General features: G+C 36.7%; 5 protein-coding genes across 9 annotated transcripts; 3 read left to right on the top strand and 2 right to left on the bottom strand.

The window, feature by feature from the left end:
* Positions 1-370: 370 nt before the first annotated feature.
* Positions 371-9,788, bottom strand: qvr (protein quiver). 3 transcript variants are annotated; one of them, XM_043210413.2, is made up of 7 exons: positions 9,057-9,788; positions 7,583-7,670; positions 7,453-7,527; positions 6,843-6,890; positions 5,112-5,164; positions 4,958-5,051; positions 371-4,817 (listed from the first exon to the last, which is right to left on the bottom strand). In XM_043210413.2, the coding sequence occupies exons 3-7, from the start codon at positions 7,499-7,501 to the stop codon at positions 4,594-4,596; spliced, it is 468 nt and encodes a 155-aa protein (XP_043066348.1). In that variant the 5' UTR covers positions 7,502-7,527; positions 7,583-7,670; positions 9,057-9,788; the 3' UTR covers positions 371-4,593. The 3 variants fall into 3 exon arrangements, with proteins under 3 accessions (XP_043066348.1, XP_017106225.1, XP_070135046.1); XM_017250736.3 differs by lacking the exon at positions 6,843-6,890 and adding an exon at positions 6,060-6,116 and having other exon boundaries at positions 9,057-9,786; XM_070278945.1 differs by lacking the exons at positions 6,843-6,890; positions 7,583-7,670 and adding an exon at positions 6,060-6,116.
* A 1,369-nt stretch (positions 9,789-11,157) lies between these two features.
* Prip (aquaporin prip) lies at positions 11,158-25,036 on the bottom strand. 2 transcript variants are annotated; one of them, XR_001773656.3, is made up of 6 exons: positions 24,836-25,036; positions 21,688-21,758; positions 21,470-21,625; positions 21,262-21,405; positions 11,519-12,054; positions 11,158-11,454 (listed from the first exon to the last, which is right to left on the bottom strand). XR_001773656.3 is itself a non-coding variant. In XM_017250808.3 (6 exons), exons 2-6 carry the CDS (start codon positions 21,721-21,723, stop codon positions 11,419-11,421), a joined length of 795 nt encoding a protein of 264 aa, XP_017106297.2. In that variant the 5' UTR covers positions 21,724-21,758; positions 24,836-25,035; the 3' UTR covers positions 11,158-11,418. The 2 variants fall into 2 exon arrangements, 1 of the variants encoding a protein (XP_017106297.2); XM_017250808.3 differs by having other exon boundaries at positions 11,632-12,054; positions 24,836-25,035.
* Positions 12,284-13,634, top strand: LOC138925504 (uncharacterized). The gene is made up of 3 exons (XM_070277975.1): positions 12,284-12,441; positions 12,498-12,843; positions 12,977-13,634. Exons 1-3 carry the CDS (start codon positions 12,391-12,393, stop codon positions 13,498-13,500), a joined length of 921 nt encoding a protein of 306 aa, XP_070134076.1. The 5' UTR covers positions 12,284-12,390; the 3' UTR covers positions 13,501-13,634.
* On the top strand, positions 14,143-15,780 carry LOC108131759 (uncharacterized). The gene is made up of 3 exons (XM_017250807.3): positions 14,143-14,285; positions 14,341-14,683; positions 14,809-15,780. Exons 1-3 carry the CDS (start codon positions 14,256-14,258, stop codon positions 15,363-15,365), a joined length of 930 nt encoding a protein of 309 aa, XP_017106296.3. The 5' UTR covers positions 14,143-14,255; the 3' UTR covers positions 15,366-15,780.
* LOC108131756 (uncharacterized) lies at positions 16,257-20,563 on the top strand. Of its 2 annotated transcripts, XM_070277974.1 has the most exons (7): positions 16,257-16,405; positions 16,462-16,804; positions 17,097-17,908; positions 17,965-18,254; positions 18,521-18,713; positions 18,770-19,112; positions 19,613-20,563. In XM_070277974.1, exons 1-3 carry the CDS (start codon positions 16,376-16,378, stop codon positions 17,669-17,671), a joined length of 948 nt encoding a protein of 315 aa, XP_070134075.1. In that variant the 5' UTR covers positions 16,257-16,375; the 3' UTR covers positions 17,672-17,908; positions 17,965-18,254; positions 18,521-18,713; positions 18,770-19,112; positions 19,613-20,563. The 2 variants fall into 2 exon arrangements, with proteins under 2 accessions (XP_070134075.1, XP_017106293.2); XM_017250804.3 differs by having other exon boundaries at positions 17,965-18,713.
* Positions 25,037-27,530: the final 2,494 nt, after the last annotated feature.

Here is a 27,530-nt window from a genome sequence, read left to right as displayed (position 1 = left end):
TGTTTAATTTTCTGCTGTTATTAATTTCCTGCTGATTGCTGGGTAGGGCTACCACTTTAGCCATTTTATGGCCACTTCTACCACTTCTTATCACATCTCTAGGTTTTAAGTACCGCCATCTATCGGTGTTTTCAACAGTCATTTTTATCAAATTATTATCATTTTATCAAAATTAAAATATTTAAAAACCTTGAAAATAAAAGAATATGCCTGTATTATTGTTATCTTCTTGCTCCGGCTTATGCAAAAATATTCGCAGTGCGCTGTCCCTACTTCAAACGTCTTGAAACCAGAGTTGCCACACCGTGTAAAGTTTGTAAAAATTTCGCTGGCGCCATATTTAAAATTAAATTTAAATTAAACTTCAATATTCGTTTAAATGCTTTTCTTTATTATAATCTCGTACAAGGCTTGTTCGCATTTCGCTCTGCTTGATTTGCTTAACGTTGTTTATTTGCTAGTTACAATGTTTTCATAGTTTTTAAAGGTGCTCGTTGACTTGCCTTCATTGGAATACAATTGAAATATTGTCGATAATTTGGTAATTTGAATTTTTAACAATTTCTGGGAGTATGCTGGTTGGATAAAGCGTTTGATTATGAAATTTGTAATATAGTTGTTTTGTTTTTTTGTCCAGCAAAGCGAGTTTGGAAGCACCGGCTGACAAAAAAAGGAAGCTTTCAAGCAGAAGAAGCCTTTTTTGGGTTTTCCCACGCCGATCCTCCAACGGTATTCTCAGCTGCAGCTCCATTTCATGGGGTTTCGCATTTTTTTCTTGGGAGGATTGCCGCAAGGACGTTCACAATTACAGGTGGGACGGCGACCGCCTGTGGCCAAAAGCGAATTTTCGCGGGAAACAGGCGGTGCTCTTGGTTTTTCTTTTTTTTTCACCCTCGAAGTTTCAGATGCTCGGCAATGACGCGCGCCTGCCGTCCACAATTGCCACGCCCCCCGGCTAGGGGTCTGGCTTAAAGTTAATAATATATATTGCAATTGTGGAACGGCTGTCGCGGCATAACGACCTCTGATAAATGGCTGCGATGGCGTACATGATGAAAAATCTAAGTCAGACAGTGGTGTCGTATGTGAAAAAGCACCTTTTTCGTTTTGTGGAGGGAGGTTTGAGGCGGTTGGGAAGTGGGCGGTGAATGGGGAGCACTGCAGTGCTCATTATAATGAAAATAAATGAAATATCTTACAATAAAGTTTAAATTATTATGTAAACAAAAAATGGCTTAGTGCTTTAAATTATTTCTGTCTTTTTTAAATCAAAAAGACAGTTTTTCGCTTTAAAAAAAAACTATGTTAATTTATCAACTTTGTTGCCCGTTAGGTGGAGCCACAATACATGTACTGTAAAAATTTAACAGAAGGAAAAGATCTGTTAAATTGAAAATAACATAGTTTTGAGCGGGAAAATTTGAATTTTGAATATTTCAGGGACCGTCAATAATGTTTAGCGAGAAATGTTAATAAATAAATGAAGTACAATTTTTGTAGTTGGCCATAATAAGAAAAATTCAGAATTATCTAAATGAATAAATAAAAAATAATAATTTGAAAGCGATTACTGATTTTTCTAGAGAGTTGGTCTTGTGTTATCTTCTGATCTTTTTTGTTTGGTTTCATCGTGTCTGTCTGATTCTTTTCGTATTTGCAATATTCAACAACCAATACCAATATTTCGATTAATTAGCACTTTGGCTATATTGGTAAAGTCTTTGATATTAATTTAGTGCTTTTTGTATTGTGAGGAATCTATGGATATGGAGCTTAGGCCCTACTTTTCAATGGGCTCTTCAAAAACGAGTTCAATTAGAGTTTCATAGTTTTTTATAGTTTTTGGAAAAACACGCGCCTACAAGTAGTAAAAATTCACCATAGGTTATATAATATTCATGAGTGGTACGATTGTTACTAGGTGCTTCGCTAAATTCAGTAACTATTTCAGTATATATTTCGCTAACATTTAGTGTATTTCGTGTCTTTGTTATTTGTGATTTTCCCTCATAAATATGCTACAGATGGTGTCTCTAGTGAAGGAGTTCTATGTGGTTTCAGTTTTTGTTAATTTTCTTTTTGTTTTGATTGAAAGTTTAGTAAAAATATTGGAAAAATCAGAGTTGTTAGATAGAATGATAGATTGTTAAACAGATCAGATAGAAAGAAAGACAGAGAGAGAAAGAGAAATATATAGAGAAAATGTTGGCGCTAGATAGGTGGTTGGATCTACAAAAAGTACTAAATTAAAATAATAGTATTCTTTTGCACTAAAAATCTGTGTGTGTTTTCAACTTGGTTGCCTGTATTGTTTCGTATTATTTTGTATTGTTAATAAACTTTGAAACGCATCAACCGTCAATCAATCAATCAAATACTGGTTATAAGAATATTGTCAACATTCACAAACCAAAATCGGTTAGATATATATTTGTGGTTAAGTATATAAGTTTATCTGTTTATTGAACAAACCAACATACCAGGAAAGCAACAAACTAAACAAATCAAACACAAAAACGAATGGTGTTAACATTGCAAAGGGATTTTCGCTAAGTGTACGGGAGTGGGCAAGTGGGGCCGGGAGGGGCCGGGAGGGAGCAGGACTTAGAGATACTTTTGGGAGTGTGTGAGTGAGGTGAATACCACCGAGATAGGCCGGCTAAAATCCGATACCCCATCCATTCTACGAGCGAGGCAAGAGAGCGAACTAAGGAAACGGTGCGCAACTGTACTTGACTTTTGAATTTTTTTTTTTTGGTAGTAATAGTTTTTTTAAACTTTTTTCATCAGCTAGTGACTTACCTGGGCCCAAAAGCAACGGAACTAGGTCACATGCTCCCCGGCTGGACGGAAATGGATACTCTATTTTTTTTTTAATGTATTTTCGTAAAGCAGTTTTCAAACTAAAGCCAAGTCTAGGGGGTAAATATTTTACAAATGCGTGGGCAAAGGTGCACGAATGTTGGAAAGTTGATTAAAAGTGAATAGTAGCAAGTAGATAAAGCAAATTGAAGCTAAAAATGTTGTTTAAAAAACGGCAAAGGTTGATAGTAAATTTTGCTAAAGATATACAATATGGTATATGGTAAAAAATGGTTGTTTTTTTTTTATTAGCCAATCTTTTTTTTTTTTTTTAATTTTACAAATGAAAAGTTTTATGCTTAAAATACAAAACTTCAAGTCGAATACTCTAGTCGAGATGATAATCATAACCATTATTAATTAATGTTTAATATTGATTCAAATTCGAATTCAAAAATGTAAATCATAATCTATGTAAGCTATAAGTTCCGATTCGATTCGATTCGTTTTAAAACTATCACTAGCATGAATGAGAATTGAGTCAATTTCAATTTCATAATGGGGGGATTTAGTGGACCATGGGGTGCGGATTGGGAATCAGGATGAGGATCGGGGGATCTCTTCTACTTACAAGCTAGTTATCACTTGTTGAACATAAACCAAAGGGACCAGGGTGATCGGTACTTTATACAGTTTGGTGCTGGTGGCGGCGGTTTCTATGAGGCTAACTACACTAAGATCGATCGGTCTCATTGTTGCTTCGATTACGTGATATGATGTGGGATCTACGTTTAATTCTTGATGTTATTTCTTTTTTTTTTTTGTTTTTGCTTTCTAGGTCCAAGCAAGAACCGAGTGTTTGCAATGCTTAATGACTAAAATCTAGGATACATACTTGTATTATAAACAACAAAGTAAAACAACGTTCTAGGGCGTTTATGAAGTTCGCTTCCGACTTTGGAATAAACAAGATGAGCAAATGTTTCACTTGGTTACTGCAAATACTTTTGGATGATATTGAAAACTAGTCTGGCGATATTTACAGAGTGTCGAGTTATTCCAAGTTTACATATGATTTAAATAGGGATTTTCTTGTTATATGTATGTATGTCTAAAAACTTATTAAAGTGTGAATCGATTACTGGCTTCGATTATTATTTTTTTTTTTGGTATATCCCTCTGGTCAAGAGGGTGGCTTTTACAAATGTAAGTAACAACAAAATCAAAATTTAATAATCACTACGAGTCCTACTTAAGCGCTACATGCTTCAGCTTTAGCATCAACAACATGCAATTCAAATACCGAGTACGAGTACGAGTACGATTACGAGTACGATTCGGTTCAATTCGATTCGATTCGATTCTCAAGAAGACTGTGCATCCAAAGCTGGGCTTTACGTGTATTTATGTATCATTTAAGTGTGTAGATTTTGTGTGTGTGTAAGAAAGGAGAAAGCCTTCGGTCTGGGGAAGCTTTGGTATGCATTCACATTCCTTGGATCGGGATCTATTCGAGCTCTCGATTCGGGTGTGCTGATCAAACTACCTTAGGTTCTTTGAAAAAAAACTGTGCTTCAAACTCAAATCAATCGCAACGGTAACCGTAATGAAATCAAATAAAGCTACAAATCATACGCTTAGATAGAGATAGAGTTAGAGTTAGAAGGATAAGGAGAGAGAGATAGTGAGTTGTGTGTTGGATACTCTTGGTGTTGTGTGTGTTTTGAGTTCTGAATTGAGTACTGAGTGTGTATGTTTGTGGGTCTCTAAGGATGGTGAGCCTAACACTTTCTATCTGCTGAGCAGTTGACCCATTAGCCATGACATTGCCACTGCGATGGTTATGAGATGTAGCTGGCAACCGTTAGTGTGTAAATCTTTACTAGAATTGCACATATCTTCCTCACAAAAGCACATATGTCCATTGCCTGAACTTTCCATCATGCAAACGTGATCGACCATAAACAAATTTATCTGTAACTGTGACGTACACATGCGTCGCACCACCTCGTACGCTGCAAGAAAAGAGAAAGAGAGACAGAGAAGAGAAAGAGGGACAGGGACATACACAGATGATCGTGTCGATAAATCAGTCCAAGAGTTAATCGATTCGCAAATGGAGGGTACAGTTGCGTCAAGTTTGTCAACTACTCACGTGATCTCTGATGCCGCACCATTTTAACGCAGCAACCGTTGCAAGTCATCAAGGGAGGCTGATCCCTGGGCAGAGCCGTATAGTTGAAAGGGTCCTTAAAAATATATATTTTATTTTATTGTTTATAAGATGGGTTTTAAGTAATAAATCAAACCTTGCAACGAGCATCAGTCCAGGAATCACATTCATAGCAGTATATCGAACGCGCTATATGAAGGAATACGTCATTAATGTCTAAATCTCTATAACCATTTTAATTTCTTTTTTCTTCTAGTTTGAGGTTAGTTTATTTTAGGTACAGTAACGTCAAAAGTCGTGCAACACACTAATGCATGCCATTTGCCAATAAACAAAACAGCAAGCAAATTTCAAACTATGTGGTTTTGAATATTTTTTTAAGGATAAGTGTTTCTAGACTTGCAATAAATCAAAGAACTATATTTTATAGAGGCATAGGGGTTCTGTTTTGGAATAAATGTGTATTTATAAAGCATGCACTCACACTCACAGTCAAATACACCACTCACAGATACACAGAAATATAAAATTGATAGAGACTATCTATCTGGGTACAGTTTTCTTTCAGAAATTTAATATATTTCTTACAAAGGATCTTATTTTTTTCACAAATTAAAGCTCAACTGTACCACAGATGTCACTACTCTGGACACAATGGACTTCAGTAGGATAGTTTAAATAAAATTAATGGAGACGTCTAAAAAAGCCTTGATTTATTGCGATATGAACTAGAAAAAATAGTGCAACTGAAGGAAAAAGTGAAGTGAGGTAAGAGATAATCAGGATAACCCCATAATTGATTGGGGCATTTGGTGGCAAAGCATTAGGAATGAGCGGGAGGACTCCGATTGGTCCTTGGATACGAAAAAATGATAATTTCTTAAGTAACACTGATAATCCAAAAATATTCCATATTCATGGAGAACCCGAAATTAACCGATTCGGGTATTATTAGAAATAGTTTATACATATACTTATGCATGACTCGTATTATTATAATTCTTTTATTTTTTTTTTGGCAAAATGGTAATTGATAGGTTTTAAGCAAATCGTTTCTGGGTTGGAAATGGTAATGGACTCATACTTTGACATTCGGCTGAGGCCTGCGGAATCCATATGAAAGTTAGAAATCCGAATATGGCTGCAAATAAACAATGGAAGAGAAGAGAGCAAAGTAGAAGTGGGCAGTAGAAGGAGCACAAACCAAAGATGCAAAATGGGATAGCCTCATAATATCCTACTGCCAGGTAAAGTTTTGATCCTTCATTTCTAAGCGATCACAACTGTACCCGGCAATCGGTTATGGTCTTTTTTTGATTGGATTCAGGTGGGGGGGAGGAGTAAAATAGAGTTGGTAGGTGAAATATGTCAACACTCTACAAACTTGGGGGGGTATTACATAAACACTCTCGATATCTGTGCACACAGTGTGGTCCAGGACCAATGCCAGAAGGCACATAGGAAAGACAATTTACAAATTACGTTTACATTTTTGGTGTGAACTTCACTGCAACTCAAGACGCATACGTGTTGTTGTTGTTTGTTGTTGTTGTTATTGGATGTGACCAGGAATATGCAATATATATATGTATATATGGGTATATAGAATGTATATAGAGTACAGACAGCTGCTTATAGTCGATATATGTATGTACGTAAAACGGCATTTACAATCAACGGCACGTACGATTCGAAAAACTAATATCGAAAAAACAAACGTAACTCAAATCGGAACGCAACAATTTCTTTTGACGTATTTTTTGTACAAGGGATTATTTTTATTTTATTAGATTAGTAAAAGAACTGAATGGTAATTTTGTTCAAATCGAAGGGGGGTGGGGGAAATCATACGAAAAATGAAACTTACTTGGAAAACAATTATCGGTGATAGCGAATTTTGCCAATGCCAAAAAAACTATTATTTTTAGTTTACCGATGAAAAATGAAAAAAATAAAACAAATTTCAAAAAAGTTTTCAATCAAATTTGAATTGAATTGTGAACGGCTTAGCAGCTATTAAATCAAATGAAAATCAATCATCTCTCTGGTACCCTATCTAAACAATTTCAAAAAAATTATCAATCGGTTCACACTCGGTTCAAAATTTCTATACGAGGTGTTTATTTAAAGGTGTTTGGCAATGGAAACTCCCACTTACTTTTAATATTATTCAGTGTTAAAATAAGTTGATTAAAACTTATTCAAATAGATGAACCTATGAATTAAATTGAAATCTTTTTTGAAAGCGTTTTTATGGCTGCTTCAAGTCTAATCGAGATAATTACGTTTTTTTATACTATATTTCCCATATAAATTCTTTGATCTGTGTGTGATAATAATACAATTTAATGATCTATAAAGAAACAGTTCTTCGCGGTTGTGGGGCTCTGATGTTGACCTTTGCTCATCTATTTATGAATTTTACGATCGGAGTGACGAGTTCGATGGGTTTCTGACTGGGTGAGTGAAGGGATTACCTGTGGTGACCAACAGCCAGTGGTTGACTGCAATTCGGGGGATCCACATTTTGGGGGTTTTCCGGCTCCTCCCACCTGCAAGGATAATTCCGTGGTTAGCTGACAGTGTCTTATAGGTTTTTAAAGCTACCTGTAGTGGGTTTTTTAAAGTTGATTTTGATTTATGCTGCTTGCAATCTTAGGTCCTGCTTTTGATCCACTGCATGGTGCTCTCGTTTCTAGAAATTTGTTTATGAATATCAGCCTTTATATTTTCATCCACAAAGTTTGGTCTATAAATCATTACAGCTTGAAATAAATCTCATCATCGTTTGGTTCTTTAGCCGGCTAATCTTTTCTACTTTAAATTCCCCCAATTTGTGTAATTTCTATATTTAGTTTTCCGCCCAGAAATTAACACTTTACTCCGAAGCAGTCATCCACCCATCTCCTAGGGGTCTTTAATATTCCCACTTGTGCGAGGGCTGGCACACGAGTTTGGCTAAAATGATTTGTGGTGGCCGAACTTATGGAGACACTTTAAGCTGCCATGGAACAGCCTCAAATGTGTACGTCAATATGACAATATAAATATATGGCACTTATATATAGATTGTATAGATGGAAGTGGATCAAAAACATCGCTCTATAAATAGAGCGGCACAACCTCTAATAAGTGTTCTAGGTCAATCTGAGTATGTGGTGTGTGTCGAGTGTGTGCCGCAGTGGATGGGGCCGTGTTTTTTGGGTGGAATGGCTTCCATGGAAGTCACACCAAGTCATGGCTGTTGCTGATGTCAATGGTGTTGGGGGCCTCATCTTTTTGGTTTTAGCCAATGTAATTGACCGACGAACTGTTCGAATGCTGGTCATTGATTTCAATATTTTACAATTGAAAAGTCTGCATTTAACACATCTTGTTTGCTTTCGTAGAATTTATTGTGGCATTTTTTGCATTGAACTTTGGCAAAGTGTCAAAAGAAATGCGAAGGCGGGATACCCGAAAAAACAAGAGGAACCAAGGGGGGTGCCAGACAAAACTATTTATATTTATATGTGTGCCACTGCTAAGAATATTGTCTAAGCGATTTCAAATACTAGGTGGCATGATTGACTAAAGTTTACTCTTTTATTATAAAGATACTCGAAATTAAAACAATACATTTTTTACGTTTCTTTATAATTATGTTTTAGAAAAGTAATACCGAAAATTATAGTATGTGATTTAGCTTCTGATTTTTATTTTTAACCAAACATTTCGGTCTTGGAAAAGCAAATACCCCGTGGCAAGTGTATAGCCATAGCTTAGCTTAGTCTATTTCAACATTTCAGGTTAAGGTTTTTGCATGGCATCACTATATTTAGCACAATGTTTCGCCAATATCGACTACTATCCACCGAAAAAGTGGCCACCAAGACGCATCACAATCCGGTGGGTCAGAATGTGGTTCACTGTCCGCCAACTGCTCAACAAGTGTTTGCACTGCTGCATCATTTTAGCCATGATTATTACCAACGATCGGATTTCATGGGCCGTTTATCACAGTTTAATTGTCACGTAAATAGTTAATTGCCTGCCTGCTGGTCAAATGTATAATTGAGAGGTTATCCCTGTAATTACTTGCCTTGGCCAGGGTGCGCTAGTCTATAATGGTTAACAAAAAACTGACATTTCTTTCATTTTGGGCTGCCAGTTTTTTTTTTTGGTTGGCCCAGACAGAGGTACACGCGAGTATCGATTTTGTGGGTTTGTGTTTACTCGGCGGGGCTGCAGCTTCTCCGCATTTCCCTGACACTTTCCACTTTCCACTTTTCCTTTCCTTTCACTCTCCTTCCTGCCGCTGTTTCATAATAAGTTTTCGCATCGATTGGGCCAGCTTAACTGGGCCAGCAAGGCCCCAAGCTACTGCTGGGGTCTAATGCAATTTGCATTCGAGCTTCGTTGCGGTCGTGGTCGCGGTCGCGGTCGCCTCTTCTCCTTCGATTACCAAAAGAATTTTCACTGTTTTCTTATTGATTTGGCTCACAACACTTTGGGGCACTGCATTTTTCCTTGGTTTTCCTTGGGGTTTTTTTTCATTTCAATTAACTTCATGCACTGCCAATTGTTAAATCACCAATTTAAATAATAACTAAATCGTCAACTAATTTATGTTTGTTGTGGGCAATTTTCTGTAGTTTTTCGCTTTTTTGTTTAATTTAGTTAGCAGGCCACACGCAACGACATTGACATCGACGACTGCCGAGCGGATTGGATTTTCCGATTTTCCCTTTACGCTTCTTGACAGTTTTGGCGCACACGCAGAAACTCACGGGCTTGGATTTTCCGATTTTCTTATCGATTTTTTTTCGATACGGAAATTCTTGAACCTTTTGGAACACTTTCAAACAAGAATTTAGTTCGATACGAAAATTTCAAGCTCTTCAAGCTTTCAAGCTTTTTAAATTTGTTTGCGTTTTGCGCCGCAACAGCGATTTTTTTTTAAAATTTTTAAATAGTGTTGAAAAAAAGGAAAATGTCCAAAACCCGGTGAATTAAAAAGTGTTGCAAGTGCTCCGTTCAAACTTGTTTTTGCTCGACACTTTTCAACACTTTTGAGCATAAGCTTTTCAGGGCGCTTCTTTCAAAACAAATAAGAAGAAGAAACACATACAAGAATAACACGTTGTCTTACACGGTTTCATGAAAATTTCTCTTTTTCAATATTAATATAAATATGACAAAATTACAAAAATTATTTGGAAATGATATTAATCCGCTCGATTCATCGACAGGTACTTGACCATTACCGATAGTCAGAAATTGCTCCGAGAAATCTTCAGCAGATGTATCATTAAGCAATGTAACTCTCATGTTTGTTATCAGCTGCAGTTTCTTCACATAGCGCCATAGATTTGACGATTTGAGGCAAGCGTTTATTTCGTCGGCAGCCGCAGATCTTGGAATTACTGGCAACTTCACTTTATCATTAACGCAGCATAATCCAGGCGTTTCTCCGGAAAACTTTAATGCACCACAATACTCGCAAACAACGTCCATTTGCCCAATGCAAACGCTAGGATGCAAGCTGTAATCATTGCTGCAATCGTATCGAAACGCAGCTCGATTCAAATCAGCTAAAATTTTTCGTCGCAAATTAAAATCTATTTGAGAAGCACGAAGTCGAGCCTTACTATTGCGGCTCTGTTCACGTGCAATTTCTCGTTCTTCTTCAGTCCTTTCATATGCAGTATTTTGTATTCTTCTTGCATTACGGCTTTGTCGGGAAAGATTCGATCGTCTTGGTAGCGGCATTATTAATTAAACTTCACTTCACTTCAATCCACTTGTTAATTATTTATTTAATAGAAATAGTTTTAATATTGATTTCTTACAAATATCAATAGAGAGTGCAGAGGCTCTAGTGGTGCTTCAAGTTGAGGCAATTTCACTTTCCCGGAAGCGCAACACAATCTTTTTGGTTCGTTGTTAAATTTGAGAGCCTGACTATGAATTTGACTTCGTTTGTAACTGACATTTTGACATTTGACATTTTCTTCTTAGCTGTCTGCCTAAATAAAAAAGTATGGGCCAGGGAGGAACGCTGTCGAACGGGACAAAAAGTATCCTATGTCCTTCTCCTGGCTCTAAGCTACCTCCCTACCAATTTTCACTCAAATCTGTTCTTCCGTTCTTGATTTATAAGTGTTGTAACATAAAACACGTTGTTCTTTTATATATATAGATTTATTTTTAACATTTCACTTTATTGTGCTGGCATGAGACATGTACAAGTAATTTAGTTTGTAAATTGCATTTTACGGCAGCTTATGTATTAGTTAAATAAAAAATGAACGTTTCATGAATAAATACATAAATACACACGAACGAGGAAACAACATAGGTAATAAGTAGGATAGACACAGAGCTGAATTCATTAAATGATCCTTATTGATCCTTTCCACTTCTCTCTCTGGATTCGAGGCACTCCAAGTTTTCCTCCATTCCTAAGCAAAGTCGCGTGCACTTTCCAATTTTCGCATCTATGGAAGAAAAGAAATTATAACGATTTTAAAAAAGGTTAAAAAAGGATATTAGTTTATTTACAATGTGTATCTGTGAGTGAGTGCGTGTGCATGAATGTGTATGAGTGTGTAACGAGGTAATAATGATCAGTAGAAGTACTCCTCGCTCCAGGCATTAATCAATCTGATTCTCACCTCGCGTTCATCGGCGTGTGTTCGGTACTTCTCGGCGGCCTCATTCGTCTTCGGCTCCGGCTTCGCCTCTAGGATCTGGGTGTAGAGTAGGGCAGCTGTCACGCCCCCGAGGATGGGACCCACCCAGTAGATCCAGTGGGCAGACCAATTGCCGGTAGCGAATGCAGTGCCCACGGTACGCGCAGGATTCATACTGGATCCCGTGTACCGAATGGTTCCCAAATGACCCAAAGTCACTGCCATGCCGATGGCCAGAGGTGCCGTGAAGCGGGAGTCCGGCTTGTTGGGGTCACAGGCTCCAAACACAGTCAGCACCAAAAGGAAGCCCAGGAAGAACTCGATGCCGAGACCCTGCAGTTCCGTGATGTTGGGAGCCAGAGTCGTGTGGCCCAGGCCATTATAGTAATCCTGGTCGATAAGAGTCTGGAAAGAAGAAGAAAGTAAAAGTCAAATAAAACTGTACATTATTAAAAAAAATCACCATTATTTCATTTATTATGAAATTTTTTATGAAAAACAAAATACATGTAAAATTTAAAAAAAAGTCTAAAAATCGATCAAGGTATTCCGCATAAAAATCGGATAATAATTGGCAAGATATACGTCGGCATCGCTGAGAAATAGCAAAACAACTAAAAGTATTTATTAAAAATATAGCGACAGGTATAAAATCCACTTCCCATGAACATTTCAGCAAAGTAAGCCAGATGTATTAAATCACTTATTACGATACTCAATTCAAAAACACATCACTCAAACATGCAGACACAACACTCAAACATGAAGAAAATTGTTCTTTTGTTTTTGGCCGTAAGTTTATTGTAAGTTGAGAAAAGCGACAACATCATATTTGATTGTATCTCTAGGTCATGGCGTCGGCGGTAAAATCCTTACCTGTGATGCCAAAAATATCTGAAAAAAAGCCAGACGAGAACTCGAAAGCAGAATACTATTTGGAAAATCAGAGACAACCAAGAGCAGACGTTTATCCTTTGTTTTTGGACTACAAGGCAAAAGAACAGGCGAAAAATCCTTTGGTTACAAACGTTGGACACGCTCTGTTTCCCCAAAACTTTTACAAATTATCTTCCCAAAATGTAGTCGAAGATCCAGCCAAAACATCTGAAAAAACTACAACATCCGTGGGGAAAGACATAACAAATACAAGGACGCCTATACCTATCGAGTTGCAATTCTATCCGAAAGCCCAAAGTGAGTTTTAACTAGAATGGAACGCAAATTTGTGCAATTTATTTAGTCGAAAACATCTCATATTTTCGGAATTGAATTTAGTAGACTAGTTGAAAAATTTGCCGACAAACTTTTTACTTTTTTCTTTTTGCAGATGATGGTGGAACAGATAAAAATTCGAATAATGCGCCTGGTTCAGGAGGTTCAGAGAACCAAAAAAAACCGCCTAAAGAACTGACTATATCCTTACCCCGCCATAAAACCGACGAGGAAGGAAAATGGGTGTATAATCCATGGGGTGTCACCTACCCAAATGTGTGGAAGTTTACTAGACAAGATCAGTACTATTGGATATGGGATTTTAAATCCCAGGGCCTTTATAAGACTATGGAACCTCATCCGACAGTGTGCTTTGGTAAATCAACAGTCTACAACGTTCCACCTATAATGAAATGGCTGCTAAAAAAAAGCGATAGAGCATCTTTAATAGGTCCAAAGGCTCTTCTTACAGATCTTAGAATGGAGATTTACCTTCAAGGTAAATCGGAGACCTGCCACACCAACCAGTATGTGGAGGTTCGTCCTTATGTCGAGTGTGCCCTTTTACGTAATATGCGGATGGAGTATCTGATGCCACAGTATCCAATGCATCAGACCGGCAACTTTTGGGCTCTTTAGCTTGCGTTTATTATTTCCACGTTGAACTCTTTGGACATTTATCGAAAACTATCCAATAGGGATATGCGATAAATATGAAATCTCAATCTTTTTAAAGACTTCTCATCAAAAATCATTTACTATATTATAGTTCATCATAAAAAAATTTAAAAAAAAATGCAGCAATATGTGCTTTAGTTTATTTATTTCGTTTCGTTGGTTTTTATTTCGTTATTTTCAGGAATACTTATCGCAAGAATGACTTCATATGTTCTGGAAGTGTTCTAAATTTTTCAAAATGTTAATTTTTCAAAAAAATAAAGGCGACTTTCCAAAAAACAAACAAAAAATCTAAAAACTATATTGCTTTTAAGTTTTTTCACATATTGATGCATGGAAACGATCCACAGTCCGATCATTTTTAGCAAAGACTTAGTCATGGCTGGTGCTCATATTGAACTCTACATGCATTTTTCAAAAACTCGAAGAGGAAGAAAAAACACTCGACTCCTTTTCAAGAAAAAAAAAAAATCTACAAAATATTTTCCTTCTAGTTTCAAATGTAGATTAAAGGAGAAACGCTCTACAAATCGATCAACGTATTCCTCTCGACAATCGGATGATGTTTGGCAAAGATATTGGCATCGCTGAAAAATCGCAAAAAACGCCACATTATAATAATTAGTTAAAAACTTCCATTAAAAATTTCATCAAAGTAAGCTAGATTTATTAAATCACTTGTTAAGATACTCACATAAAATACACAACACTCAAATATGAAGACAATTGTTTTTTTGTTTTTGTTCGTAAGTTTATTTTAAGTTGAGAAAATAACTATATCATTTGTGACTCTATCTCTAGGTCATAGCTTCGGCGGTTAAATCCTTACCTGTGGTATTAAATATATCGGAACAAAAGCCAGACGACAACTCGAAAGCAGAATACCATTTGGAAAATCAGAGACAACCGAGAGTGGAAGCTTATCCTTTGTTTTTGGACTATAAGGCGAAAGAACAGGCAAAAAAGCCTTTGCTTGGAAACGTTGGCCAAACTCTGTTTCCCAAAAACTTTTACAAATTCTCTACCACAAATGTAGTTGAAGATCCAGCGAAAACATCAGAAAAAACTACATCCGTGGGGAAAAAGTTATCAAATACAAGGAGGCCTACTCCTTTCGACTTGAAATTCTACCCAAAAGCCCAAAGTGAGTTTTAACTAGAAAGGAAAGATAACTTCGGGCGGTGCCAAAACAAAAATTTTACACATTTTTGGAAATGTATTTATTAGACCATTTAAAAAATTTGCCGACAAACTTTTTCCTTTTTGCAGATGATGGTGCAACAGATAAAAATTCGAATAATGCGCCTGGTTCAGGAGGTTCAGCAATGGATAACCCTAATGAAAAAGGACTTGGACAGAAAAAACTGCCTAAAGAACTGACTATATCCTTACCACGCTTTAAAACCGACGCTCAAGGAAAATGGGTGTACAATCCATGGGGTGTAACCTACCCACATGTGTGGAAGCTGACTAGACAAGATCAATACTATTGGATATGGGATTTTAAATCCCAGGGCCTTTATAAGACTATGGAACCTCATCCGACAGTGTGCTTTGGTAAATCAACAGTCTACAACGTTCCCCCTATAATGAATTGGCTGCTTAAAAGAGCAAGAAGAGACTCCATAAATACAAAGCGCCTTCTTGTAGATCTTAGAATGGAGATTTACCTTCAAGGTAAATCGGAGACCTGCCACACCAACCAGTATATGGAGGTTCGTCCTTATCTCGAGTGTGCCCTTTTGCGTAATATGCGGATGGAGTATCTGATGCCCCATTATCCATTGCATCAGCTCGGGAACAGGAGGTACTCAGGGCCTGTATAGTACAGTACTCTTACTCCTCGTCCGACAGTGTGATTTGGTAAATCAACAGTCTACAACGTTCCACCTGTACTGATTTGGCTGCTTAAAAGACTAAGAAGAGACACCATAACTAAAAAGCGCCTTGTAGATCTTAGAATGGAGATTTCCCTCCAAGGTAAATCGGAAACCTGCCACACAAACCAGTATGTGGAGTGCCCTTTTGCGTAAAATGCGGATGGAGTATCTGATGCCCCATTATCCATTGCATCAGATCGGCAACAGGAGGTACTCTTAGCTTGTGTTTATTATTTTCGCGTTAAACTCTCTGAACATTTGTCGAAAACTATCCGAGAGGGATATGCGATAAATATGAAATCTCAATTTCTTTAAATACTTTAAAGATTTTAAATAAAGATACAGAAATAGGTGCAATAACGTTGACAGACTGGGAATGGGACTCACGCTTTAATTTCAAAAGCTAGCTGCGGCCGAAATTGTGTTTTTATTTTCGTTATTTTCAGTAATACTTATCGCAAGAATGACTTCATCTGTTCTGCAAATGTTCGGAATTTTTCAAAATATTCATTATTCAAAAAATTGAAGGGGCCCCTCCGAAAAACAAACAAATATATATTGATGCATGATCCGCTCAACAATCTGATGATTTTTAGCAAAGACAGCCATCGCTGTGGCTCAAATTGAACTCTGCATCCATTTTTCGATAAATTAAAGGGGACCCTCTAAAAAAAAAAAGCCTACAAAATATCAAAAATGTATTGTTTCTGTTTTAATGAAGATTATAAGAGAAACAATCTAAAAATCGATCAAGGTATTCCTCTTGACAATCGGATGATGTTTGGCAGAGATATTGGCATCGCTGAAAAATCGCAAAAAACCCAACTGTATATTATTCATTAAAAATTTTGCGACGGCTACAGAATCCACTTCCCTTGAAAATTTCATCAAAAAAGTAAGCCAGATGTATTATATCACTTGTTAAGATACTCACATAAAATACACAACACTTAAATATGAAGACAATTGTTTTTTTGTTTTTGGCCGTAAGTTTATTTTAAGTTGAGAAAAGCGAGAATATCATTGGTGACTCTACCTCTAGGTCATAGCTTCGGCGGTTAAATCCTTACCTGTGATATTAAATATATCGGAACAAAAGCCAAACGACAACTCGAAAGCAGAATACCATTTGGAAAATCAGAGACAACCGAGAGTGGAAGCTTATCCTTTGTTTTTGGACTATAAGGCGAAAGAACCGGCAAAAAAGCCTTTGATTACAAACGTTGGACAAACTCTGTTTCCCAAAAACTTTTACAAATTCTCTACCCCAAATGTAGTTGAAGATCCAGCCAAAACATCAGAAAAAACTACATCCGTGGGGAAAAAGATATCAAATACAAGGAGGCCTGTTTCTTTCGACTTGCAATTCTATCCGAAAGCCCAAAGTGAGTTTTAACTAGAAATGAAAGGTAACTTCGGCGTGCTGACCCTTTTATACCCTTACTATTAAATAGCGGCTTATCTTTGAAGATAAAAAGAACTAGACTATAAAACGGATATCTTTATATTGACTAAAATTGTCATTTCAATCAAGAGTATATGTGCAATTTATTTAGTCTAAAACATCTCATTTACCGCGTCGCATATTTAAAAAAAATGTTAAAAATTTTTGAAATTTAATTTAGTAGACTAGTTAAAAAATTTGCAGACAAACTTTTTGCTTTTTTCTTTTTGCAGATGATGGTGGAACAGATAAAAATTCGAATAATGCGCCTGGTTCAGGAGGTTCAGCAATTGGTAAACCTAGTGGTTCCAATGAAAAAGGAATTGGACAGAGAAAACTGCCTAAAGAACTGACAATATCCTTACCACGCTTTCAAACCGACGCTCAAGGAAAATGGGTGTACAATCCATGGGGTGTCACCTATCAAAATGTGTGGAAGCTGACTAGACAAGATCAATACTATTGGATATGGGATTTTAAATCCCAGGGCAATTATAAGACTTTGGAACCTCATCCGACTGTGTGCTTTGATAAATCAACAGTCTACAACGTTCCACCTATAATGGATTGGCTGCTTAAAAGAGCAAGAAAAGGTAACATAGGTCCCAAGCCCATTCTTGTAGATCTTAGAATGGAGATTTACCTTCAAGGTAAATCGGAGACCTGCCACACCAACCAATATGTGGAGGTTCGTCCTTATGTCGAGTGTGCCCTTTTGCGTAATATGCGGATGGAGTATCTGATGCCCCATTATCCATTGCATCAGACCGGCAACGTAAGATACGATTGGTTTGAAGATGAATATTGAAATCTCAATCTTTTTAAAGACTTCTCATCAAAAATCATTTACTATTAGGATCATATAGTCATTTTTCGAAAACTCGAAAGGAACCTTCCAGAAAAAGAAAAAATCTAAAAAATATTTTCCCCATATTTCCTCTCCTTCTTTCCTTCCTTTCTTCCAGATGTATTTAAGTCACTTGTTAAGATACTCAATTAAAAGACACAACATTCAAATATGAAGACAATTGTTTTTTTTTTGGCCGTAGGTTTATTGTAAGTTGAGAAAAGCAAGAGTATCATTTGTGACTCTATCTCTAGGTCATAGCATCGCCAATCCTTACCTGTGATATTAAATATATCGAAACAAAACCAGACGAGAACTCGAAAGCTTGAAGATCCAGACTAGACAAAGATCAATACTATAGGATATGGGATTTGAAATCCCAGGGCCTTTATAGTACTAGGACTCCTCATACGACAGTGTGCTTTGGTAAATCAACAGTCTAGGTACAACGTTCCACATGTAATGAATTGGCTGCTTAAAAGACTAAGAAGAGACACCATAAGTAAAAAGCTTGTAGATCTTAGAATGGAAATTTACCTCCAAGGTAAATCCAAGACCTGCCAACTAGTATGTGGAGTGCTTTTTTGCCCTTTTTGTATATGGATTTTTCAAAATATTTATTATTCAAAAAATTATACGGGACCTTCCAAAAACAAACAAATATATATTGATGCAGTGATATTAACCTTCAATATAATATATATATTTTGACGATCTATAAATTGAACTCTGCACTTTGAACTCTCTTTTTGAAAACAAAAAGCCAACAAAATATTAAAAATGTATTGTATTGTTTATGTTTTCATGAAGATTATCGCTAAAGTCGCAAAAAACTTAACTATATGCTACCCAACTGTCATTCAAAATTTCGCGACGGCTACAGAATCCACTTCCCTTGAAAATTTCATCAAAGTAAGCGAGATGTATTAAATCATTTGTTAAGATATTCAAATAAAAGACACAACACTCAAATATGAAGACAATTGTTTTTTTGTTTTTGTTCGTAAGTTTATTTTAAGTTGAGAAAAGCGACAATATCATTTGTGACTCTATTTTTAGGTTATGTCTTCGGCGGTTAAATCCTTACCTGTGATATTAAATATATCGGAACAAAAGCCTGACGATAATTTGAAAGCAGAATACCATTTGGAAAATCAGAGACAACCAAGAGCAGACGTTTATCCTTTGTTTTTGGACTATAAGGCGAAAGAACAGGCAAAAAAGCCTTTGGTTACAAGTGTTGGACAAACTCTGTTTCCCAAAAACTTTTACAAATTCTTTACCCCAAATGTAGTTAAAGATCCAGTGAAAACATCAGAAAAAACTACATCCGCGGGGAAAAATATAACAAATACAAGGAGGCCTATTCCTTTCGACTTGCTATTCTATCCGAAAGCCCAAAGTGAGTTTTAACTAGAAAGGAAAGATAACTTCGGGCGGTGCTGACCCTTTTATACCCTTACTATTAAATAGCGGCTTATCTTTAAAGATAAAGAAGCTAACTTCGGACGGAGCCGATGTTGATATACCCTTGCAATTAAAACCGGATATATATGGCAAACATCGGATATAGTTGGCCGATCCTTATGAGAATATCATAATAAAACGAATTAATTACAATAAAAAATCTAGAAAATAAAGTCTCAAGCTTCTATCTTTAAAAATTTCAAAGTTGATATTTCTACCAAACACAATTTCCGATCGTTCAGTTATATGGCAGAAATTTGGTAGGTCGGATTAATGGGAAAATAGAATCTATACTAAGTTCCAGCTTTCTATCTTTAAAAACACGAAAGTTGGCTCATTTCCGATCGATAAAATCGTGAAAATGTTAAAAATTTTTGGAAATGTATTTAGTAGACTAGTTGAAAAATTTTCCGACAAACTTTTTTCTTTTTGCAGATGATGGTGGAACAGATAAAAATTCGAATAATACGCCTGTTTCAGGAGGTTCAGAGATTGGTAACCCTAGTGGTTCCAATGAAAAAGGAATTGGACAGAGGAAACTGCATAAAGAACTGACTATATCCTTACCACGCTTTAAAACCGACGCTCAAGGAAAATGGGTGTATAATCCATGGGGTGTAACCTACCCAAGTGGGTGGAAGCTGACTAAACAAGATCAATTTTATTGGGTATGGGATTTTAAATCCCAGGCCAATTATAAGACTATGGAACCTCATCCGACAGTGTGCTTTGGTAAATCAACAGTCTACAACGTTCCACCTATAATGAAATGGCTGCTTAAAAGAAATAGAAGAGCAACCATAGGTCCCAAGCCCATTCTTGTAGATCTTAGAATGGAGGTTTTCCTTCAAGGTAAATCGGAGACCTGCCACACCAACCAGTATGTGGAGATTCGTCCTTATCTTGAGTGTGCCCTTTTGCGTAATATGCGGATGGAGTATCTGATGCCCCATTATCCATTGCATCAGACCGGCAACGTAAGATACGATTGGGTGCGATAACTATGAAATCTCAATCTCTTTAAAGACTTCTCATCAAAAATCATTTACTATTAAGAGCATATAGTCATTTTTCAAAAACTTGAAGAGCACCTTCCAGAAAAAAAGGAAAAAATTCTACAAAATATTCTCCTTCTAGTTTCTAATGTAGATTGAAGGAGAAACGATCTATAAATCGATCAATATTCCTCTCGACAATCGGATGATGTTTGGCAAAGATATTGGTATCGCTGAAAAATCGTAAAACAAATTAACAGTATAATAATTCATTAAAAATTTAGAGACTGGTACAAAATCCACTTCCATTAAAAATTTCATCAAAGTAAGCCAGATGTATTAAGTCACTTGTAAAGATACTCAATTAAATGACACAACACTCAAATATGAAGGCAATTGTTTTTTTTTTTTTTGGCCCTAGGTTTATTGTAAGTTGAGAAAAGCGAGAATATCATTGGTGACTCTATCTCTAGGTCATAGCTTCGGCAGTTAAACCTAAATCGGAAAAAAACAGACGAGAACTCGAAAGCAGAATACCATTTGAAAAATCAGAGACAACCGAGAGTGGAAGCTTATCCTTTGTTTTTGGACTATAAGGCGAAAAAGCCTTTGCTTGGAAACGTTGGACAAACTCTGTTTCCAAAAAAATTTTATAAATTCTCTACCCCAAATGTAGTTGAAGATCTAGAGTAGACAAGATCAATACTATTGGATATGGGATTTTAAACCCCAGGGTCTATGACTGGGGTCTATGACTCCTCATCCGACATTTCAAAAGCATTTCAAAAGCTAGCTGCGGCCGAAATTGGGTTTTATTTTCGTTATTTTAAGGAATACTTATCGCAAGTATGACTTCATACTTTCTGGAAGTGTTCTGAATTTTTTTCATTAATTCACCCAATTCAGTGAGCAAATGTCGAAAAGAGAATTACAGTTTAAGCTGAACCGGAAGTAGTCCAATCAAAAACGCAAACCAAAAAAACCATAAGACCATTTTAAGAATGATTATTTTTAAGTGAGACTGATTAGTCAGAAGGGATTGACATTGAACATGTGGAGAATTGGTACTTGAAGTACAATATTACTTACCCTGACTGCAGCTGTTCCCGCAATGGCTCCCAAACATTGGAAGATTATATAGAAAAGGGCTCTGAGAAAACTTATTCGACCAGCAACTAACATGGCCACAGTAACGGCAGGGTTAACGTGTCCGCCGCTCAAATGACCAACGATCTATGGGATGCACGAATATATTTATAAGTAAAGATTTTTATAAAAAAAAGTTTTTAAAACTTACCGTAATAGCCATGAAAATGGCCAAGCCAAAAGCTAGGGCCTTGAAGGTGCTATCCTCCACTTGAGTGCAGGCACCACAGGCGAAAAAATTGAGGATGAGATTTCCCAGGAATTCTCCGATTAGGGCCTGCCATAATCTCAGCTCCTTAGATTTAAGCTAAAGATAGATATTTGTAATTATTTTAAATGATGATATGAAAATAGCCTCTTTAAAAATACCTCATTCAATCCGAGTGAGTACTCGAACTTTCCCATCTTATAGGCTTTGCTTTTCAATCTCTACTGACGAACTGAAAAAGACAAACGGAAATCAGTGAGCTTTGTGGGTTGACAAATGCATATGGCAGTTGGAATTGAAAATGCAAACGGGCATCAAAATGGTTGTGTCGGACATGAGCCATAATTAACTAGCGACGATGAACCTGTTTTGCACTCGTTTAAGGTGCCACATTATTTTGGCCTCAGACGACATTTCCGCTGAATTTTAATTTGTGTGTAATGGGTTTGATACTTTTGTAGACTCTTGACTTTCTATAAAAGTATGTTATATATTTTATTATCATCATAAATTATTTCTAATGAAGTAGGCAAATTCCTGCTGGTCCTGAACATATATTTTTTTTGAACCTTCTTAGGGATGTTAATGTATTTAACTTAACCCTTTGTCATTCTGGCGAAAGTAGGTAATTAAGGTTGTCCCCTTGGATACCGCCTTTTAAGCCCATAATTCCAGCTTATCAGCGATTGCAGCTGCATGTGAGAAAACATGTACAAATATAAAAGCAAATAAAAAATAAAATATTTAATTGGCAACACGTCATAAAAGGAAGATAAATATTTGAGCGTAGCACAGGCCGGAGCGCACAGCCCCACTTCAGAATGAACACTCGAGAATGTTTAATCAGGGGGAGCTAGGGGGGGCGGTCAAAATACTACAGATGCCGGGGGGATTAGGCCTGTTTTTCATGGCTTTCTCGTTATAGAGTGGAGAATCAGTGGAGACTGTTTGCTCGGCAGTTCTTATTTGGCGTAATGCGGTCACGATCAGTAGTTGCCAGCCAGGCCCAAAAATGGCCTACAACTCAACCACGTTGACCGTGCCCCCACACCAGAACCAGACATTAAAAACATCAGAAAATAAATATATGTAGATATAACATATTCCATTTGTAATTTGTCTTTGCCATCAATCAGTGATCGTTCAATGTTAATCCCCATTTTCTATGCTTTAAAAATATTTCAAGTTGTTCATCATTCTCGACTGTTTTCCTTCTGTTTTTGTATTTATTTTTTAATGCAATCTTAATGAATTTCGTGTTTTATTTACGTCATCTTTGCGGCCCGTATCAATATCAGACAATAGACCTCAAGTGCTCTGATATGGGCTTGCCATACTTTAATTGAGGTGGAGACGAGTGGGCTAGATGAATTGGCTTGGGGCCGGGCTGATGGATAAGTGGAATACCTTGTAACACTCGTAGAACCATCCCCCTGTACAATCACTTCCATTGACTGAAACCCCTTGGGAAAATGGGTAAAACCTTAGTCAAATATTTGTCATAGCTCTCTTAATCATCAAATGAGAATGTAATTATACACGTAATTGGTTTTCATAGAATATTATTTTAATGAAAATTGCAAAATGCTATTGACTAACATTCCAAAGTCAACATTCCCACAAGATGATGCCTTTCTAGAAGCTAGAAACTTATTAAAAACCCTATCAATCGAGCACTAATAATGTTTTTCAGCTCTGATTAATGTTTAATCAGCTCTGATTAGAGTTTGCTTTGTGATTACCTTTGGAGAAGAAGCCATTTATGGACGATAAGCGGTCTGTTTAATTGGAAACCTAATAGCTAACCCAAATGTTTGCATTCAACATCCAATTCGGATTATGGAATTTTCAATGGCACGCTAATGACCCAAGTGTGAGTATGTCCGTGCCTATTCACCCAATATTCGAACAATAAAGTGAAACGTTTGCTCAACAAATTAGCACAAAAATTCACACATTTTTTCGCACACCCAGTACGTCAGGCAACAAAGTAAAATGCATTTCAACGCATTTCGGGCTGATCGGACACTCAAAGTATTTCGGTTACATTCAAAAACGTGTATGAACAGAGGGTTCTTGAACTTGAACCCGGGTCGCACTGAACTGAATGGAAAGGCGGTTACAAATGAAAGCCCAATAAAATTTAATTATATGCAAATAACGACGAATGTCGTTAAGAAAACTTGGTTCTCTGACATTCATTTTGAAGATCGATAGAGATAATAAGAGTATAAATCAGTGGCGATGGAGCAGATGAGCTAATGTGTGGATTTTACTAAGTTGTTTATTGGCTTGCCAACAGGAAAACAAATTATGTGGGCTTTGTAAGCTATATGATTTTTAGATATTTATAGTTTTTAGTAAAGCTGAAGTAATGTATTGGAAATAATTCATGTATGACAGGCTTTCAATTCTTAGAGGTTTAGGATTTCCATCGAAATGGTTTGATGTTAGACCGACTCAAATAAATAACTCTATTTACTTTATATAATATGTTATGTGGCCTAGCCTCAATTACGTACGCCTGCTGATTTACCGATAGAGACATTCGCACTTGTTGGCAGCAAGTTTGTCACTTAAAAAGCCATAAAACTTACTTAAGCTTTAAATTTGTATGCAACGGCATACTTGCGAACCCGGAGTGATAAAGGGAGGGGAATGGAGCCAATGCGGAGGATGCACTGAAGAGTTAATAGACGAAACTCCCACACGTGTTCTCCGGGGCTACAGTGGAGTCATGCTAATCGCAAACAGGTCACTCCAATTACCGAATCATTTCACTTTTGTTCAGAGACCAGAAAATCGCTGTGGCCACCCATCAATCAAAAGTGTCAGATATGAAACAAGCTGAGCCACGGGGCAGTGCCACCCATTACCATGTCAGTGTATCATGGCTCTACCGGATCGTAATTAACCAGACAATAGAAATTTATAGAAATCTTAAAAGCTTATGCAGATTACACGACCGCATCATTTCATGCAACGCTGGTTTTAAAATTAAGAGCGCAATTAAATATATCTCAAAGTTCTGGGTAAATATCAAATTATATATTTTTTTTATTTTTGGCAGCCTTATAATAACTTATACTATATCCGGCGACTTTTTATTTCGGGGAATTGTGGTGGCTGACCAAAGTAAAAATTCTATATAAATTGTATTATTTTTACGATTGACACATGCTTCCATTTTTCGTTTGTTGTTGCTCTTAATTTTAGATTAACGTTTCAAAAATGACTTAATTTTCTGCCTTTTTGAGATTATTTTAGCGCCAAATTGAAATTATGTTTTACTTGAAATGAAACGATTACCTTGCTTTTTATTAATTAGCTCACTGTTGGCACCTTTGCCCACTTGCTAACAAACTTTATGCACAACAATAACAAATATCACATTAACTTGGACTTGAAAATTAATTAATTTGGCGGTAATATATTACTTAATATATGAGCTCGTTCTTCAAGCGATCCGCGCACTTGGACGATCGCTCCAACTGTGTCGCTTGCTTTTGGCAGCGCGAAATCCAAAGCCCCAAAGACCCCAAATGGCCCCGTCGTTGTGGGGAGAACGATGTAATCTCTTCTTTGGAGAACGGCAGAGGCAACGAGAGTGTTTCCGGAGAGCGCTGGCGCAACGGTTGAAATAAAATGTTTGTGATTATCTTAAAATTAATAAATGACTGAAATACAGCAATGGGTAGTTACTTCAAGCACTTTTAGGCCTTTGATCAACAATTTTTTTATAAATTTTTGGAAATAGAAGTAATATTTTCCTCATTTAAAGATTCTATTTTAGTATAAATACATAATTATTTAATTATAGATATGATTTAAACGCTAGAACACCCAAACGGTCTATGCGATTGGCCCTCTCTGTAAATCCAAGTTCTCCACCACCATTTTATGGCACAGCCAAGACGTCAACCTGGCCCCCATCAAATTATTATAATCGCCTGAAATCGTTTGAACAACGTTATATTATGCAAATAATTATTAAGAACCGAAATCCTGTACATTACCCTACCTACACAGGTATAATCTGCGTCATTGGGTGACGTCGACAGAAAAGTGCCCACCTTTTTATAACCGAAATCAGTCGGAAATCATGTCTTTTGCTAACAAATTTTTTAATTAATTTAGTGCAAGCACTTAAGGGAACACTGAACTTTTCCATGATTCAATAAAAATGAACATTGCCCAGAAACAGAACAAGAATCGAATTCACTTTATCAGAGGAATGGGGGTGGCCCTAATGTTTGTTTAACTTTTTAATTAAGAAAATCGCAAAAAAAAGCAACCAAAATGTTTATGGCAAAATAAAATGGTGTTTAAAAATCAAAGCACACTTTATGGGGCGCCATATAATGTTTGTGTAAAAAACGGGCAATATTGACATGTCATACGATCTGTGATTTATGGGCTTAACCGTTAAATAATTGGGTTAAATTTTTTAAAATAAAAAAATTAAAAAGCCTGGTTTGTGTATTTGTAAAGCACTGTTATGAATAAGACACTGTAAGGTGTCTAAGGGCGTGCTTTGAGATAAACGTTTCGCTTTTTATTCAAACTGATAAGATTGTAAAAATTTGCATAATAAAAATGGTTATTAAAGCAAATATTTTGGCTTTTTGAAGTTGTTCACTTCATAAATCATATCATGAAGCTCTTTGGCTAATTTACATTGGAAAGAAAAGCTTATACCTTTTGAAAAAACAAATCAAAATCAAGTCCCACATTTCATGTGCAAGAAAGGTGTACGGCTCCTCCTGACACTTGACTCTTGACACATGGCCAACGCCCACTTTTGAACCACAATAGAGTGGTCCTACGGCGACCTTGGCCCGACATTGCGTCCATTTGCATGAGACTCGTGTAATCCTGTGGAAGGGCCGGGCCAGGCCCCTTTTTGGTTTTGTTTCGCAAGGAGCCCCAGTGTGAAATATGGAAAAGCAAAGTAATTGTGTCCTGACTGGCGAAATAATAAATTAGAATTGTCCGGTCATAGCGCCCCCAACTGGGAAGCCATTAATTAAATCAGACATAGTTGAAATTCCCTATGACGTGGTCTAAAGAAAGTGATGTCTTTTATAAAATGGGGATTTGGTATTAGAACGAACCGCTAATAAGTTTCTTATCACTATTTGAGTAATCAAGTAATGTTTCAACAGCTGTTTCTTATATTTTTTATACCCTTTGCGTAGGGAAACTTGAAACGTTTAAGGTACTCCGCTTGAAAATCGGATGAGAATTAGGGAAGATATAGCCATCACTGTGGGCCATATAGGGAAAAACCATATTTTCAAGGGATCCCTCACGAAAAATGGACAAAAAATCTAAAAAATATTTTGTCTCAGGATTTTGATGCAGAATGGTGGAGAATTGATCTAGAAATCGTTTAAGGTACTCCGCTTGAGAATCAGATGAGAAATGGGGAAAATATAGCCATCACTGTGGGCCATATAGGGGAAAACCCCATTTTCAAGGGATCCCTCACGAAAAATGGACCAAAAATCTAAAAAATATTTAGTCTCAGGAGTTTGATGCAGAATGGTGGGAAACCGACCCAGAAATCGTTTAAGGTACTCTGCTTGAGAATCGGCTGATAATTGGAAAAATGGACCAAAAATCTAAAAAATATTTAGTCTCAGGAGTTTGATGCAGAATGGTGGGAAACCGACCCAGAAATCGTTTAAGGTACTCTGCTTGAGAATCGGCTGATAATTAGAAAAGATATAGCCATCACTTTGGGCCATATAGAAAAAAACCCCATTATCAAGGGATCCCATCACGAACAATGGACAAAAAATCTAAAAAAATATTTAGTCTCAGGAGTTTGATGCAGAATGGTGGGAAACCGACCCAGAAATCGTTTAAGGTGCTCCGCTTGAGAATCGGATAAGAATTGGGGAAGATACAGCCATCACTGTGGGCCATATAGGGGAAACCCCCATTTTCAAGGGATCCCTCACGAAAAATGGACAAAAAATCTAAAAAATATTTTGTCTCA

This window comes from Drosophila bipectinata, chromosome 2R (genome assembly GCF_030179905.1).
Source record: "Drosophila bipectinata strain 14024-0381.07 chromosome 2R, DbipHiC1v2, whole genome shotgun sequence".
Classification (NCBI taxonomy): domain Eukaryota; kingdom Metazoa; phylum Arthropoda; class Insecta; order Diptera; family Drosophilidae; genus Drosophila; species Drosophila bipectinata.
The sequence above is the reverse complement of the archived record's forward strand: the minus strand, read 5'-3'. Positions and strand labels throughout refer to the sequence as shown.